A 16,575-nucleotide genomic window follows, 5' to 3' on the forward strand; every position below is an offset into this window, starting at 1 on the left:
ATGAATTTCGTTTTGTACTCACTGTTGTTCAACAGTCGTCATTTTTTTCGGTAAAATTAAATAGTTTTTGAAGTAAAATAAAAGTTTTTGTTATTTTAAATATTTTATATATCATAACTTAACAGGTCAATTGAAAAGTCCCAGGCCTGACACATAAATGGCGCTACTAGAATTAAATCCATATGTTTTTTAGTTAGCCCTAACCCTCAAAAGATGCGTGTATAAATTTGACAGCTGTCGGATCATTAGTTTGTGAATTATATCATTTTTAGTGAAGCAACTTTTGTTATTGTGAAAAAAATGGATAAAAAGAATTTCGCGTGTTGATAAAATAGTGCTTTTTGAAGGGAAAAAATACAGTTGAAGTAAAAACTTGGCTTGATGCCGAAATTCCGGACACTGCCCAAGCAAAGTCAACCATCAAGAATTGGTATGCTAAGATTAGACATGATGAAATGAGCACCGAAGACGCAGTGGACGCCCAAAAGAGTTTGTTACCAACGAAAACATTTTAAAAAACCATAAAATGATTTTGAATGACCGTAAATTGAAATTGAATGAAATAGCAGACACTAAAGATATCAGCTGAACGTGTACATCATATCATTCACGAATATTTGGGTATGAGAAAGCTCTGTGCGAAGTTGGTGCAGCGTGAGCTCACTTTTGACCAAAAAACAACGACGAGTTGATGATTAGGAGCAGTGTTTGAAGATGAGTTTTTGCGTCGATATGTGACAATGAATGAAACATGGCTCTATCATTTCACTCCGAACTCCAATCGACAGTTATCCGAGTAGACTGCACACGATAAACCTGCTCCAAAGCGCGAGAAAACGCAACAGTCGGCTGGCAAGGTTATGGCGTCTGTATTTTGGGATGCGCATGGAATGATTTTCATTGACTACCTTGAAAACGGAAGGACCATCAACAGCGACTATTACATAGCATTATTGAACCGTTCGAAGGACGAAATTGCCGAAAACGCATTTGAAGAAAAATAAAGTGCTGCTTCACCAAGACAATGCACCGTGTCACAAGTCAGTGAAAACGATGGCAAAAATCCATGAATTGGGTTTCAAATTGCTTCCTCATCCACCGTATTCTCGAGTTCTAGCCACCAGCGACTATTTCCTGCTCTCAGATCTCAAAAGAATACTCGATGGAAATAAATTTTCGTCGAATGAAGGGGTGATCGTCAAAACTGAGGCCTATTTTGCAGCAAAGGACAAATCATATTACAAAAATGGTATCAAAAAATTGGAGGGTTGCTATAATCAGTGTATCACTCTTGAAGGGAATAATAACTAAAAAAAACTAATTTTGCCAATAGTATGTGTTTTACTATGGTAGGCTGGGGACTTTTCAATTGACCTGTTATGTATATGTAATGTTATTTAGGGTAAATGGTGTGGCTCGGTGAATGGAGGTAAAACGAAAGGAAACAGTAGTGTTTACATTATGTGACCGTTATTTATTGAAGTAATTTTTTTTATTACTCTTCGTGAGTCCACAATCTGCCCAATTGGCATGTAGAAAATCACTTCATTAAGCAATCTTCTGTATAAAATATTATCTTAATTAATTAGTCTTATTCTAAACTCCACATATGTCCAGTAATCAGATAAGGTGGTGTTAAACGTTTTAGTCTACGCACTTCACTATCACGTCGTATATTTAGCTGATTAGATGCACTGACACTCTTTCGAAGTACTTCACACAAACACGTTGAATTACACTCGTTATAGGTTCTAGAGGAATATCGCGTTGTATCACTTTATTTGAAATATAGTACGGAGCATCAATAATGGCACGCAACACCTTATTTTGGAACCGTTGAATGATGGATATATTAGATTTGCCAGCGGTACCCCATAGTTCGATTCCATAGCCCAAATGGGCTTGAATATAGACTCATACAGCAATACCTTGTTATCTAATGATAACTTGGATTTGCACCCGATGAGCCCATACATTTGATATAATTTTAGTCCCAGTTGTTTCCGTTTAGAGAGTATGTGTTTCTTCTAGGTTAGGCGTCGATCTAAGTGCATACCAAGATATTTAACATGCTCTGCTTAGGGGAGTTGATGATGATTGATATTCACTGGTGGACATGTTCTTCTACGCAGGGTAAACGTTATATGCGTGGATTTTGTTTCATTGGCGTTAATGCGCCATGTGTTCAACCATAATTGTATTTGCTCCAGGTGGGTTTGTAGGTTTATTGATGTTGTGACTGGATCTTCATGGGATACTAAGATTGCTGTATCGACTGCATATGTTGCCACAGTATTTATTTTTGTGGTGGGCAGATCAGCCGTATACAGAAGATACAGTACTGGACCCAGTACACTACCTTGCGGAACTCCTGAATATATGGGATTTAATTCGGTATGTTCATCGCCTTGATTTACAATAAAATGTCTATCAGTGAGATACGATTTTAGTAACTGATAGTCCGGATGAGGGAGAAGTTTCTTTAGTTTAACCTGCAAGCCCGTATCAAGCAAGTCCCTTTGTCAAAAGCCTGAGATATGTCTAGAAAAGCAGCCGAACAATATCTTTTGGCATTTAGGTCAGCGTTTATTTTGTTTACAAGTCTATGCACTTGTTCTATAGTCCCATGCTTATTGCGAAAGCCAAACAAAAGATGTTCTGGAATAATTTTTCTTTTTTCTATTATATAGTTTAGCTTTTTTATGTATAATTTCACGAAAAACTTTCGAGATTATCGGTAATAAACCTATAGGTCGGTAGGAGGTCACATTTTCTGGTATTTTTCCTGGTTTAAGAATCATTAATATTTTAGCTACTTTCCAGATACTAGGGAAGTAATTAATTCGTAGCATAGCATTAAATATAAATGTTAATAGTTTTATACCCTTTTCTGATAGTTTTTTTAAAATTTTGTCAGTAATTAAGTCATAAACAGGAGCTGTTTTAATATTAATCTCTCTCATTATTGTTTGTTTAACTTTTTTGACCGTTAATTTCTCGTGCGGTAAATCCATTTGAAATGGTGAATCTAGAAAGCTAGTAATTTTATTTTCCTCATCTTTATCTAGCTGAGGCTGGAAAGGTTTAAAAACATTTTTTAAGTGTTTTGAGAAAATGTCGGCCTTCTCTTTATTGCTTCGCGCCCAATTATTTTCGTTTGTTTTAATAGGTGGGTTATGCTGCTGGGATCTCCTAAGCTTTTTTGTTGGTTTCCACAACGAATAGTCTGTAGCCTCAGTTGATGTCAAGTTTTCTAGGTATTCTTGAATGCCTTGGTTTTGTTCAATTTGGATTAGTTCTTTCAGCTCTCTTATTGCTCTATTAATTAGAGGAACGTATTAAATGTGAAAAGTGTACGATTGCCATTTTTATTGCTCTTGACTTGGTCCCTTCTTCAATTTAGGGATATCTACAAGTTTCTTTAAAAGATCCTATTAGAAATACACTCATTCATTTAAGATAGTTCTGTTCAAATCACCGCAAGAGCGCCGAGTACCCTTCAGGATGATCTATAGCAACAAACATCTGAGATATTATTGATGTCATAAAAAGTGAACGTGATTTAAAACGAGCATTTTAGACGTGAAATTTTATATTTATTTTTTACAAATAAGGCTCTACCTCCTAGAAATTTTCTTTCTTAATTTCGTAACGGTAAATCGAGCGACTAAAATATGAGGCGCGTAAATTTAAATTTTAATTAACTATTAGGGGATTGCGTACGGTTAATTTCAATACATAATGGCTAATCTACAACAACTTTCTGTCGATTCGTCAATTGAATCACCTCCTCTTTGAAGTAACGATCAATTGCCAACAACTGAAAGAGCCAAATGCCAGGATGGAACATCGTTATAAACAAAAAATGCTTGGGAAGTCCGGAAGAACAAGTCATCCGAAAACAAACAAAAAGCAGTAATTATGGGTTTCAAAAACAAACAACCTTCCCGCTTCTCTTAAACGTGAAATTCGCATCAAAAACGGTTTATGCAGATTAGCTCGATTCACTCTTGATGCTGCAGGCAAAAGGGAGGCGAACAGAGCATGCAAGGGGGTAAGGGCGGCCGTCTCGACTTGGCGAGCAATGAAATGAAACTCATTTCTCGCAGACCAAGGACTGGATGGCCCCCTTCCTTCTGGCGTGTCTCCAAATGCCTCGTGGGGAAGACGCACAATGTCATCCCCCCCTTGAAGCCAGCGGTTACAGGAAATTTCGCAGTCACTGACCAAGAAAAAGTCGAGCTCCTTGCAGAGACCTACGAAGCTCAAACGAAATGCCTCCTACCCGCAGAGAACACTAAAGCTAAAGACAATGACACTGTCATCAACGAATCCAACTCCATCAAAAGACCAGTAACCCCAGCCTTTCTTCTCAACCATTTCGTGTCTCCAAAGTCTCTACAGACTATGATCGGCAAACTTCAAACCAAAAAATCTCCAGGTTTCGATGGAATATCGATTACCCAGTTAAAAAAGCTCCCGCATAAGCAGCTCGCAGAACTGGCAAACATCATTAACTCCATCATGAGGCTGCAATATTTCCCGGTGTTTTGGAAACACGCACACATAGCGGTTATACCCAAGAAAGGAGCAAAATCATCTCCATCTGATTACAGGCCTATCAGCCTTCTCAGCGCCATTTCGAAGCTTGCCGAGAGGGTAATACTCTACGCTCTCAACTCTTTCACAAAGGAAAACAACATCATTCCAGATGAACAATTCGGCTTTCGCGCTCACCACTCATCCGTCCATCAGGCTACCCGTCTGGCCGCACACATCCATCACGCTCTTGACCAACGTAAAAAGCTTGGAGCAGTTCTTCTGGACCTAACCAAAGCCTTCGACAAGGTCTGGCACGACGGTTTGATCGCAAAGTGCGTGCGGTTAGGCCTCCCAGAAGACCTAACCGCTCTCATCAAGTCCTATCTCTCGGACAGATCTTTCCAGGTCAAGATCAGGGAATCACTTTCCAATCGTAAACAAATCGATGCTGGCGTACCTCAAGATTCCCCGCTGGCCCCAGCCTTATTTAATCTCTTTATTTCAGATCTGCCGAGAAAAGAGCACATTGACGTTGCGTTTTACGCTGACGACACTGCTTTCTTCACGGCCGCCAGGTTCGAAGTTACAATTCATGAACGTTTACAGAAGCAGCTCGATCATGCAGTCAAGTGGTTCAAATTCTGGAGGTTGCAAATCAACCCCCTGAAAACCCAGGCCATCATTTTCCATAAGAAGCGTTACGCACTGCGCGTCTCGCAACTTAAGATCGACACCGCAATAATTCCATGGCTGGATAACGTCACGTACCTAGGTCTTCACTTCGACCGGCGGTTCGGTTGGCACTCCCAAATCCAGAAAGCAATCCAAAAAGGTTCGGGGATAGCAAACCTGCTATCTTCTCTGATCTGCCCTTATAGCAGACTTCCTATCTCCATCAAATGCTTATTTTACAAGATGTTAATTCGGTCCGTACTCCTCTACGGATCTAATGTCTACATCAAGTTTGTTACACTCAACCAGGTCAAATGGCTTCAAGTTTTCCAAAATAAGCTCCTCAGGAGAATATTAAACGCTCCATAGTTTGTCAGAAATAATGAAATTCATAGGGAAACTGACACTCCAGAAATCAAGCACTTCATATCTCAATCATTCCACAAACAACAACTCAGCTCAAGTTCTTCTGAAAACGCGCTTGTTCGCGAGCTGGTCGACATGTTGGGAGCTTAGCACCGCGTGACCGCCAAGCTCCCCCCTTTTTCCAGGCTGAAACGACCTCATCCGTCGCTACAGTCATAACTTTTGGCCCCATACAACAATATCCAGTTGTGTGTTAACTCAGGTTCGCGAATCAATAGAATCGCCGGGCCCTCGTGCCAATAACGGCTGCCCGATCAGCGGGTGCTATATTCCCATATTTAATGCAGTAGCAGTAGCGATCCACAGGGGTCAACTGTGAGGCGGTTTCGATTTAGTGTATTGGTAAGCCCAGAGGCAGTCCCATATAACCCGGCCCAACTTGTCACTCCAGGGCAAGTCTCTGCGAACAGGTATGCGTCATGCTTTCCACCGCCTGGTTTTTAGGCCAGAACAAAAAAAAGGGTTTCAAAAACCCATCCAAACATACAACAGTTTCAGTACCCTGACAGAAGAAACCCAGAACAACAAAGGAAACCTGCCTAAGACAATTCCCAGAACATCTCCAGTAACAACATATAAGGTAGGTGTTATTAAACATCTGCATGACTTGCTCAAGATAATATTAATTAATTATACAACAAAATCAATCGGCATTGAAACAATGAAGATTTCAATGTTTGATCCTGAATACTTCAAAGTGTTAATAAAGGAATTGGACAACAGGAATACGCAATACCACACTTTTAGACCAAAGTCCAAAAAAAAACATTTAAATTCGTCATAAAAGCACTACATCATGCCACAGGCTCAATCAAAACAACCCTAGCTGAACATGGCCGCGAAATTGTAAATATACACAATATTAAACATCATGCATCGAAAGAGCCATTGCCAATGTTTTATATTAACTTGAAGTCCAAAGAAAATAATAAAAGTATTTTTGATTAAATAAATAAAAAAATTAATAAAATTGGAGATTAAATATTTTGACCACAGTGTCATTAAATGTGAACCACCATACACAAAAAGAATCATCCCACAATGCGCCAGATGCCAAGCCTATGGCCATACCAAAACATACTGTCGCAAGTTGTATCGTTTTGTAAAATGCACGGGCGAGCATGCGACGAATACTAGCACATCAAAACACGTAACGGTAAAGTATATTGCGTCAACTGTAACGGTGACCATCCTGCAATTTATAGGGGATGTCTAGTCCATAAAGAGTGGCAAAAAAACTGTATCCAATACTGAGATAAAAAAGAAACTTACAGCCACCAAGACAGCCTATACTCCAGCAACATCTCAAGGAACCTAAAATATTTTTTTAGCAAAATGTTGATATTATGATGGTATCTGAAACACATTTAACGGATAGAAATTATTTACAGATTCCGAAATACAAGCTATATCACACAAAACACCCTGTTGATAAAGCACATGGAGGAATATCCATAATTATCCGTGAAAACATAAAACACCCTGAAAGAGAGAAATTCAGAGAGGATTACAAGCCAACAGCGTAATCATTGAAGTACACACGGACCATTAACAAAAGGTAGATAATTGGCCAAAGTAATGAAGGCAGATAATCTACAGCATTTCTCTACTGGTCAGTCAACATATTGGCTGTCAGATAGAAATAAAATTCTCGATACCATAGACTTTTATGTTACAAAATATACTGACATTAAAATATGCAAAGCTGAATCATGCTTCGATCTATCAACTGACCACTCACCAGTTATTGTGATAGTCAACTCAAAAATTGTCAGCAAAACAAAATCACCTTCTTTGCATAGCTAAAACTATCTGGCCATTATTTAGAGATAAACTAGACCTAAGAACAAGAGGTCGCTTGGTACGTAACTCCTAATAGCACGACATATCAAAAGTTTAATTATATATCATCTACAATTAAACAAAAATTGCTGAAAAGAGAAAACTGCGAAAAACCTGGCAACAAATTAGAACAGAAGAAAAGAGGAGAAAATTCAACGAGACAACAAAAGAGCTGAAAGAACAAATCAATACCGAACAAAATCAAGGAATTCAAAAATATTTAGAAAACTTAACGCCAACGGAATATTTTCTGTGGAAAGTAACAAAAAATATCAAAAAATCTCAACATCATAATACATCTCTTAAAATTGATCACAATACCTGGGCTTGTAATGATAAAAATAAAGCGGACGTTTTCTCTAAACACCATAAAAAATATTTAATTCATACCTGTCTGAAGTATCCGCAACAGAAGAAAATGACACAGTTGACATTCTTAACACTCCGTTTCATATGGATCTGCCACATGAGGAATTTACTGTTAAGGAATTAAAACAAACAATAATTAAAGAAATTAATGCTAAAAATCTGCTGGTTTGATCACAGAAGAGAGAAATGTTATTCCAGACCATCACCTTGGCTTCCATAATAAATACAGAACAACAGAAATATTACCCAGATTAGTGAACCAAATTAACAAAAACTTAAATGATAAAAAAAATATTGCTCCGCTGCATTTCTCGATATATCTCAAGCTTTTGACAATGTGTGACACACTGGACTGCAGGTTAAATTGAAAAATCTTTTGCCCCACACGCACTTTCAACTACTGAAATCATATCTCACAAACAGGCATTTTTTTGTGAAACTGAATGATGAATACAGTGATCTACACCAATATATTCAAGTGTATATCTTTTGTATATAGCTGACATACCGACCTCAAGAAACATTACTGTTGTAAAATATGCTGGCGATGACAAAAAACTTCTAACTTAGTCTAAACAAAGTCGAATTGTAGTTGAAAACATGGCGTATCCAAGCAAATGAGATAAAATCTACCCATGGGACATTAACCGTTTGTAGAATAACTTGCCCGCCAGCAAAAATAAACAATTAGGAACTTCTGCAAGCAGACAACGTTAAATATCTGGGAATGCATTTTGATCGACGCTTAACATGGAAAAATCATATAGTGACAAAACGCAAAGAACTTGGGCTTTAAACTAAACCAAATGTGCTGATAGGGCGTACATCGAAATTATCCTTAGATAAGAATATTTTGCTGTGTAAGTCAATACTTATTTGGACTCTCATTTGGACGTATGGTATAGAACCGTTGGTTACTACTAGTAAATCTAACATAGCTGTCCTTCAGAGGTTCCAGAACAAAGTGTTGCGACTCATCGTCGATATTACGTCTCCAACAAACTAATTCAGCGCGATATCCATTTAGAATCCATAACGAGTATGATTCAAAGTGTTAGTGTAAAGTACTCTGAAAGACTGTTAGTGGATCCTAAGGAAATCGTCAAACAGTTAAATGTGCGCAATGACAGTAAAGTGCGTAGGCTCAAATGCATACTACCATACGAAGTGATTAACAGACACATAGAGTGAGATATAGTAATCTCATGTCAGTCGAATGAAGAGTGAACAAATTCTTCAGACTCCTGTCCCGAAATCGATCTCTTGGGTGAAAGGCACAACGGGAATAAGACATGGATTAAGACTATAGAAAGCCATTTGAAAAATAAGAGACTATTTGAGAAATAGGGCGAGATTGGTTGAGACACTCTCCCCGATCATTGGTTAAAGATTGATGATGATGAAGATGAGTTAATATATCGCTGTTAGAGAACGAAAATGAACGCTTCAGTCTCATTTCACTTTTTAAAATTAACGCTTTGTGGATTCGTTCACTCAAACGCTCTTCAATATGGCTAAAGGAATAGAAATTGACACTAAACCCATAATCAATAATCATTCTCAAAAGTCACAACAGTTGTCTACACTACAACTTGTTAGATTTTGATTTAGTTTAAAATAGTGCTATAAAAAGCTCATTATATATTTCTTGTCAAGTATCTATCACTTTCTTATTTTTATGATTAGAGTCTTAGTTCTCATTCGATTATTTTCCTCTTGTTTGTATAATAACCTTGATATCCTCTCAAGCAGTGTACAAGAGTTGTGTGAAACTTAACCTCTTTATCTATTAACATTCGTCACGGCACATTCGCGTTCGAAATAGACATTTAGTTACTTGTACATCATTCAATTAGTTACAAACAATTCTCTTCATAACGTTTTCTCTAAACAGTGAGGATTTTACTTTTCTAACTAACTTTTGTAGCTTCTTTGTTAATGACTCCATGACCACCTTGTTCTATCTTTAGTTCAATATGATTCACTGTGTTTGATATGATTAAAAGCTATGTCAGAAACTATATCCAATTTTACTAATCATCACATTCTGCTATCAATAAGATCATTTTTAAATAAAATATTTCTTCATTTGCCTCTAGTAGCTAGCTGCCCTTTTGAGCTAACACCTTGAATGGTATAGATTATATCGTACGCATTTAGAATATTCTGCCAGTCATGTTCCACTACATCACCATCTTCTAAATGGCTTCCTTTAAATCCACATATCTGTTTATAGAAGTAGTCTTACTGGTAACCATACGGACGTACTACCGGGCTTCTTTAGAAAAACTCATTATTTGCGTAACATCTCGTCACTGATAAACTATATCTCGCCTGGTTACATGCAGTTATTTCTAACTGTATTGATTAGTCTTTACTTTGTAACACTTTTTGTTTTCTTTCAAAAATACAAATATAAAATAAAAAAAGTGCCATAAACCAAAATAATGGTTATTTCAAGAAATAAAGTTTTGTTGATAAGAACGATATATTTTCTATAATTTATTTAATGTTCATTTTTGCGTTTATTTTTTGCTATATTGCTATATTTTTGCATTATAAAGTGTAAGTTAACCAGGTCCACTTCAAAATCATAACAATGGCGTGACTAAGATCCGTGCACCTACTTTTAGAGGTATAAAAAAACGGTATAAACTTTTTGTATAAATATTTTTGGTCTATGACTGTAACCTCATAATCATTTATTAAATTATAACATTTAGTTGTCTAAAGTATGACATAACATGTGTAATACCTTACAATGTGATATTGTGCCAATAAATAAACAATGTTTTAATAATATAAATATAATAGAAAATCTTAGTAATAGGAAATTAAACGAAAAACTCTGGATAAATGATTATTAAATCTTATCTATATTTTCTAAATCTACAGAATGTAATTTTAATAAATGCTTTGGAATCTGAAGTGGATTTAATTGTGATTTGTCCTAAAAAAATTAAAAATTATAAAATCACTTAAAAACTATATTTAAATAACTTACCACATTCTTAATCAGTTCATTTAAGTCAGGCAAATTTCTCAAATAATTTTTACTTTCTTCTATGTCTTGTTTCTGTAAATTTTCAGCTAAGTGAGCTAAACAGCGGTTTAAAAAATATTCTGTTCTTTCTGGAAGTTCTTTTGTTGGATTACCATATGATATTTCAGATAAAAAATAGTAAAGTTCCCTAAAATAAAGATTATCATATAGTTTGGAAAAAATTTAGATATTTATGATAAATAAATTTCCAATATGGGAAATACTTATCAATACCATATCCTTGTAATAATTTAATAACTAGCTATTTAATTAGTTTAACCACTACCAAACAATCTAATTAATATAAAAATAATTCTAGTTAGACTACCTAATCTTTATATCACTTTCTTCAGAATTTTTTTCAAATAAGGCTATATATTTTAGAACTCTTGGAATTATATCATGTATATGACCTTGCTGCTGTGAATCAATTTTCAAGAATATATCAATCCAATTTTTAATTTCATCATTTTTTCTGTCTTTATCATTGAGCCACTTGGTTTGTGCTCTTCTTTTATAATAATCTATCATCATCCTTATATCTGTAATACTTTTATGAGATAGTACACGTTGTATGGCTGTTAAGTCTGTATCTCCATTTGTTTTAAGAGCCATTAATAACGCGCTCTTATCCTTATGAGTCCAATTTTCAGGCTCACTCACTAGAAAAATTAAAAAATAAATAAGTAAAAAAAGAACAAATTTATAAATGTATAAATTGTTTTATTATCAATATTAATTCACAGTACAAAAAAAATACATATATATCACATATTTTTATAATTATTTAAAATGTTTTCTAAAATTTGAAATGAATTTAAAAACCAGTCTTCATCTATATTATAATTTTTATAATGATGCAAGTAAGCTCGATGAGTAAATGCAATCCATGCATCTTCTACTATATTATTTAAAGGCATAAATATATTGCTACTATTGTATATCATGCTTAAATATTTTTGATAATTTAAATATTTTTGATTAGTATGGTAACTTTTAAACTGCTCCTCCTTTGGTAACCAAGAAACAAAATCTCGTAAATGTTTTAATGGTTTCAATGAATCTGCTAGTAAAGAATCCTGACTACGTGTTATTAAAACATTTCCAATAATTTTAGGCTTAAAAATAGATTTATTACATTTGAAATACTGCAATTCATAACGGCTTTGTTTTGTTAAAGCATTGATTAGGGCAGACCACTGCTGCTGTCCTTCAAATTTATCATTTTCTTTTATAAAGTTTGGTTCAGTTTTTATTTGAAGAAACTTATATGAAGGATGAGCAGTAAGTGAAGAAAATACAGGTATATTTGGAAAATTAGTAACAGGCTGAAATATTGAACCCAATTGTTGTGAAATGAGCAAATTTAAGTCTGCGAATGAAACATCTGTTAAACCTAAATTATACTTGCACATATATAAGAGCTTATCATTTTCAAACAAGAATATACTATTTGACAAGGAGTATAAATGGGCAAGATTTAAAAGGGTGTTATATGCTTGTGTTGAAACCTCTCCTTTCATATAAGGTAGAATTGCACAATTAATAATACATTTCTTTGGATATTCATCCCGGAGCTTTTCTATAACAGAACTGCCAACACCTGAACCGGTACCACCAGATAAACTATACAAGTTTAGTAATGAAGATACAAAATCAGATTTTTCAAATTCACCACATACACTATCCAACACTTCACTCATCACTAATCTGCTGTTTTCGGAATATCCAAAAGCCCAATTATTTGCAGAGCCACCACATGATTTGGCTATAATGTTATTAAATTTTATATTAGTTGAATTAAAATTTTCTATAACTTTGGTTTCTGTATCTACTAGAATTGATCTAGGTTCCCAAACACCTTTTTGAGTCACATTGAACCATTTATTTATAGCTTCTACATTGTAGTTACTTTGTTGATCATTTTTCTTTTGAATATCATTTTCTATAGCTGTATACAATGACTGTCCAATTTGATTGCCACATTGACCAAATTGTAATGTTATTAAACTCATTTGATTTACAAAACATTAGTTATGAAATAATGCAATACGTACTTTTTAAAAATTTTGTGACAAATCAAATAGTAAGCAACTAAAACACAACACAGTTTGAAACTTAGAAAAAGCGCGTTATGAAGTTAGGTAGATATATACATATATAGTTATTTTTTCGGCATCTCTACTCTGTGATAGAAATTAGACAAAAATGACACATTCCTAATATTATTAAAGTTACCCCTTATATGCTAGCAGCACTATATACATGGTTTTTTATAATTAAAGTCAAGATTTGATAGGTTAAGTCATAGAGAATTACTGTATGGGTTAAGTGTTTAATAATAATATTGCCCGTAAAGTAAATCAAAAATGTCTCTACAAAAAGAATCCGCGAAGTTAACAGATGAAGATCTCGCGCAGTTTGATTGGTTAAATCTTCAGAAGGATATGGATGAAGCTCTCCCACAAGAAACCAAGTGGCAAAAATTAATTAGAAAAAGTTCTGAAAATCCATTTGTTCCAATCGGTATTACAAGGAGAGTTATAAAAGCTAATATACTGATATATTTTATTTAGGTTCTGCTGCGACAACTGCAGCATTATGTTATGGTGTATACAATTGGAGAATGGGTCGAAGGAAAATGTCACAATATATGATGAGGACACGAGTTGCTGCTCAGGGATTTACAGTTTGTGCTCTTGTTGTGGGGTATTTAATGGGTAGAGAAAAAATACAGAAAAAGAAAATGTAATTCTTATACCATATATTGTCACTATTTGTAATGTAGTATATTGTAAATAGAATGATTTATAATGATTTTTTATTAAACAAGAAGTAGCTTTAAACTTAAATATGTACAGATGAATGAATACTAAGAACAAAGATGCATCATTTAAAGATGCATGCTGTAAGATATATATATATATATATATATATAGATGTATATATTTATATATATATATATATGTATATATATAGATGTATATATATATATATATATATATATATATATATATATATATATATATATATATATATATTTATATATATATATATAAACAAAGTTGACACTCGCTTTCAGACTTTAGAAAATAATTGTTTTGTAATTTTAGCTATAAGTAGTATAGTCTAGATATATATGTACTATTTATTGATATAAATTTAGGCATATGGGAAAGTATAAAGTGTTGCCTGACAATGTTTTTTTATGAATAATTTAAATACAGAGCCCGATTTGTATATTTGTTTAGAGCTAGCCTCCGTTAGGTGGCGCTTGGAAGAATTATTCCATTGCCTACATACTGAGGAGGACCGTCGTTTAAATTTTTCTTACACTATATAGTCTTGTCAGTCGGCAGTTGCATTAAGGCAGGGGCATAGCAAGCTGGCGCTTCGGGTTGTACGGCTTGATTGTGTTTCATGTTTTTTGTAATATTTCAATTCATGTGCGTTTTTTATAGTTCGTGAATATGTATTTCATTAAATATGTAAATTGTGTTATTTCGAGCGGAATGCTTTAATCAGTTTAACAGCGATAAGAGGTCGAAATTCAAAAAGACGTTAACATAACCTTCACAAGAGGCAGCTGTTTGAATCACGTTGGACGAACCAGGTAGAGACATAGTTGCCATAGAAAAATTGCGCAAAGGACAGTTAACAAATTTGATAGTTATTCTTTGTGACTTGTGTTTAATCAGTGAAATTATTAAATATAAGTGACAATGTTGGATTACAATACGTCGCGAGATGGTCTTCTCCAAATACAAGAGGAGGTCTTGAAATCGGTCATCCAGAAGGAAAGTATCTTGGAAGTGTACGATGTGGACAAAACTCCGCTTGGCAGGTATGTTTCGTTGCTATCAACGAATATTGTGTAGAATTATTTAAAGAATATTAAAAATATTTGGATACTGATAAAGACTGATGATTATTATAAAGAAGTAGATAAGATATTTAAAAGAACAAAAAGATAAGTATCTTTGTTATCATATAACATATATAGTTCTCAAATATGAATTTCGTAAAACATTATTGTTTTTCATATGCTCATAAAGTTTGTTAGTTATATTTTTTGTTTAAATTCTTATATCTGTATTTTAAATTTCTATATTTTAATTTTCTTTATTTTAATTTATCTTAATTTCTATTTAATTTTTTTTTATAAAAGATGTCATTAAGTAATATAAGAATTGTAGGTATGAATTCCCGAAATACGTTTAAATACTGTTTGTAGTTAGCAGATTTAAAAAAATATAGGTATCAATAACCTGTATTAACTTATATTTATTTTAAATAAGTAATTTTATAAGAATATACTTCCACTTCGCTATAAATGACTTCTATTTTGTCGAATTAATGTCATTAATGATTGATCCATCTCAGATTGACCGAAGTCTCATTGTTAGGTTAGTTTGTGAGTATTTATATAAACCAGGATGTGTTAGAAATATTTAAGGTATTTTCTTCAATTGGATAATGTATTTGAAAGTGTTCTTTATCTCGAATGAACCGTGTTCGTAGTTCGAATATGACTTCGGGCTCCAAGGGATTTTCACAACCGTTGGCTAATCACGAAATGGTTTAGAGCCCGATTAAGAGCATTATACTTTCTATTTGGTACGGCCGTGTGGTGATTTTTCTATGGAGAACCCGTAAATCGTGCACGGCGAGCGGCTGGTTGGTTCAACGTCCAATTTCGCAAAATCCGAGGCCTTGTTGACATTTCGGATTCGTGAAAGACAGTCGAACCGTAGACAATCAGATAGTTTTACGCGCGTTAACGGTTAACCTTTCCAAGCTACATTATAACCAATGAATGCTTTGAAAAATTAAACAGAGATTGTGAACGTATACATACTTTTTAGTTTATTAATGCAATTATTTAGAAATTTTATTTATCCCTTTTTTTTTTAATAATTCTGACATTAGTCTTTTTTTCATGTGTTGTCCTTTTTAGATATATTCTATTAATTTTTGTTTGCTAATTATGTGTATTCCTATTATAAAGATATCAACTTATATTTGTTGGTAAAATTTTAGGAATTTGATGGAGGGTAGGATTCAATTGGTATGGACCTTTGTGCAAATTAATTGCTTTTTACGGTTTTTGATATATAACGATGCATAGAACTAAATATTAATTAAAACATCGAAAAAGTGTCTAATTTAATTTGTCTACTTATACAAGGTAGTGTAACAAAATACGGCGATTCACGTAAACGTATATAATATAAGAAAAATGTTAAGTTTTATTTGTAGATACTTTAAGAATTATATTTAAAAATATGTTTAAAGCTGCCTACTGATTATCACTTTTTGCTATTATTGATTATCACGAAAACTTAGAGCTTATATATAAGTAGTTCTTCACTATGACAACAATATTAGTATTTCTGATGTACTAAAACTTTCTAAATCTGCCAATGATTGATTACTTTAGTTTATATAAATATAAGTACAATTGCAATTTTCTTATTTAAAATATATTTGGCTTAAACTAAATATTACTTATAATTTTGTAATATTTTTTTAATTATTAAAATAATATAAAGTTGATACCAGTTTTACTTTACAATACAGGTGTTTAATCTTATTTTAATGCCTTTAGATAATGAGTCTGTAATTTCAATCTATCAATAATTCCTAATAACAGTAGTTCATTAATACGTTTTTTTTTCCGC

At 33.7% G+C, this 16,575-nt stretch overlaps 4 protein-coding genes across 5 annotated transcripts in view; 2 read left to right on the plus strand and 2 right to left on the minus strand.

Annotated features, from left to right (window-relative positions):
• Positions 1 to 10,704: 10,704 nt before the first annotated feature.
• Positions 10,705 to 13,087, minus strand: LOC143191051 (uncharacterized). Its single transcript, XM_076395722.1, has 4 exons — positions 12,952 to 13,087; positions 11,223 to 11,556; positions 10,856 to 11,042; positions 10,705 to 10,801 (listed from the first exon to the last, which is right to left on the minus strand). Coding segments are annotated over exons 1-4 (609 nt in total). The 5' UTR covers positions 12,953 to 13,087; the 3' UTR covers positions 10,705 to 10,714.
• On the minus strand, positions 11,597 to 12,945 carry LOC143191050 (tubulin delta chain). The gene has a single exon (XM_076395721.1). The coding sequence runs from the start codon at positions 12,907 to 12,909 to the stop codon at positions 11,662 to 11,664; it is 1,248 nt and encodes a 415-aa protein (XP_076251836.1). The 5' UTR covers positions 12,910 to 12,945; the 3' UTR covers positions 11,597 to 11,661.
• A 70-nt stretch (positions 13,088 to 13,157) lies between the features above and the next one.
• Positions 13,158 to 13,726, plus strand: LOC143191052 (HIG1 domain family member 2A, mitochondrial). Its single transcript, XM_076395723.1, has 2 exons — positions 13,158 to 13,420; positions 13,471 to 13,726. The coding sequence occupies exons 1-2, from the start codon at positions 13,264 to 13,266 to the stop codon at positions 13,644 to 13,646; spliced, it is 333 nt and encodes a 110-aa protein (XP_076251838.1). The 5' UTR covers positions 13,158 to 13,263; the 3' UTR covers positions 13,647 to 13,726.
• Positions 13,727 to 14,226: 500 nt separating this feature from the next.
• Positions 14,227 to 16,575, plus strand: part of LOC143191053 (death-associated protein kinase related) — a 305,475-nt gene continuing 303,126 nt past the window's right edge. Inside the window, exon 1 of one of the 2 annotated variants that reach the window (XM_076395724.1) lies at positions 14,227 to 14,738. In XM_076395724.1, coding sequence (XP_076251839.1) covers positions 14,617 to 14,738 — 122 coding nt within the window. In that variant the 5' untranslated portion in view covers positions 14,227 to 14,616. The remainder of the gene's footprint in view (positions 14,739 to 16,575) is intronic. The other variant, XM_076395725.1, reaches the window with a different exon arrangement.

This window comes from Rhynchophorus ferrugineus, unplaced genomic scaffold (genome assembly GCF_030347505.1).
Source record: "Rhynchophorus ferrugineus isolate W39M unplaced genomic scaffold, kcgeb_rfMv2 rfM2, whole genome shotgun sequence".
In the NCBI taxonomy this organism is placed as follows: domain Eukaryota; kingdom Metazoa; phylum Arthropoda; class Insecta; order Coleoptera; family Curculionidae; genus Rhynchophorus; species Rhynchophorus ferrugineus.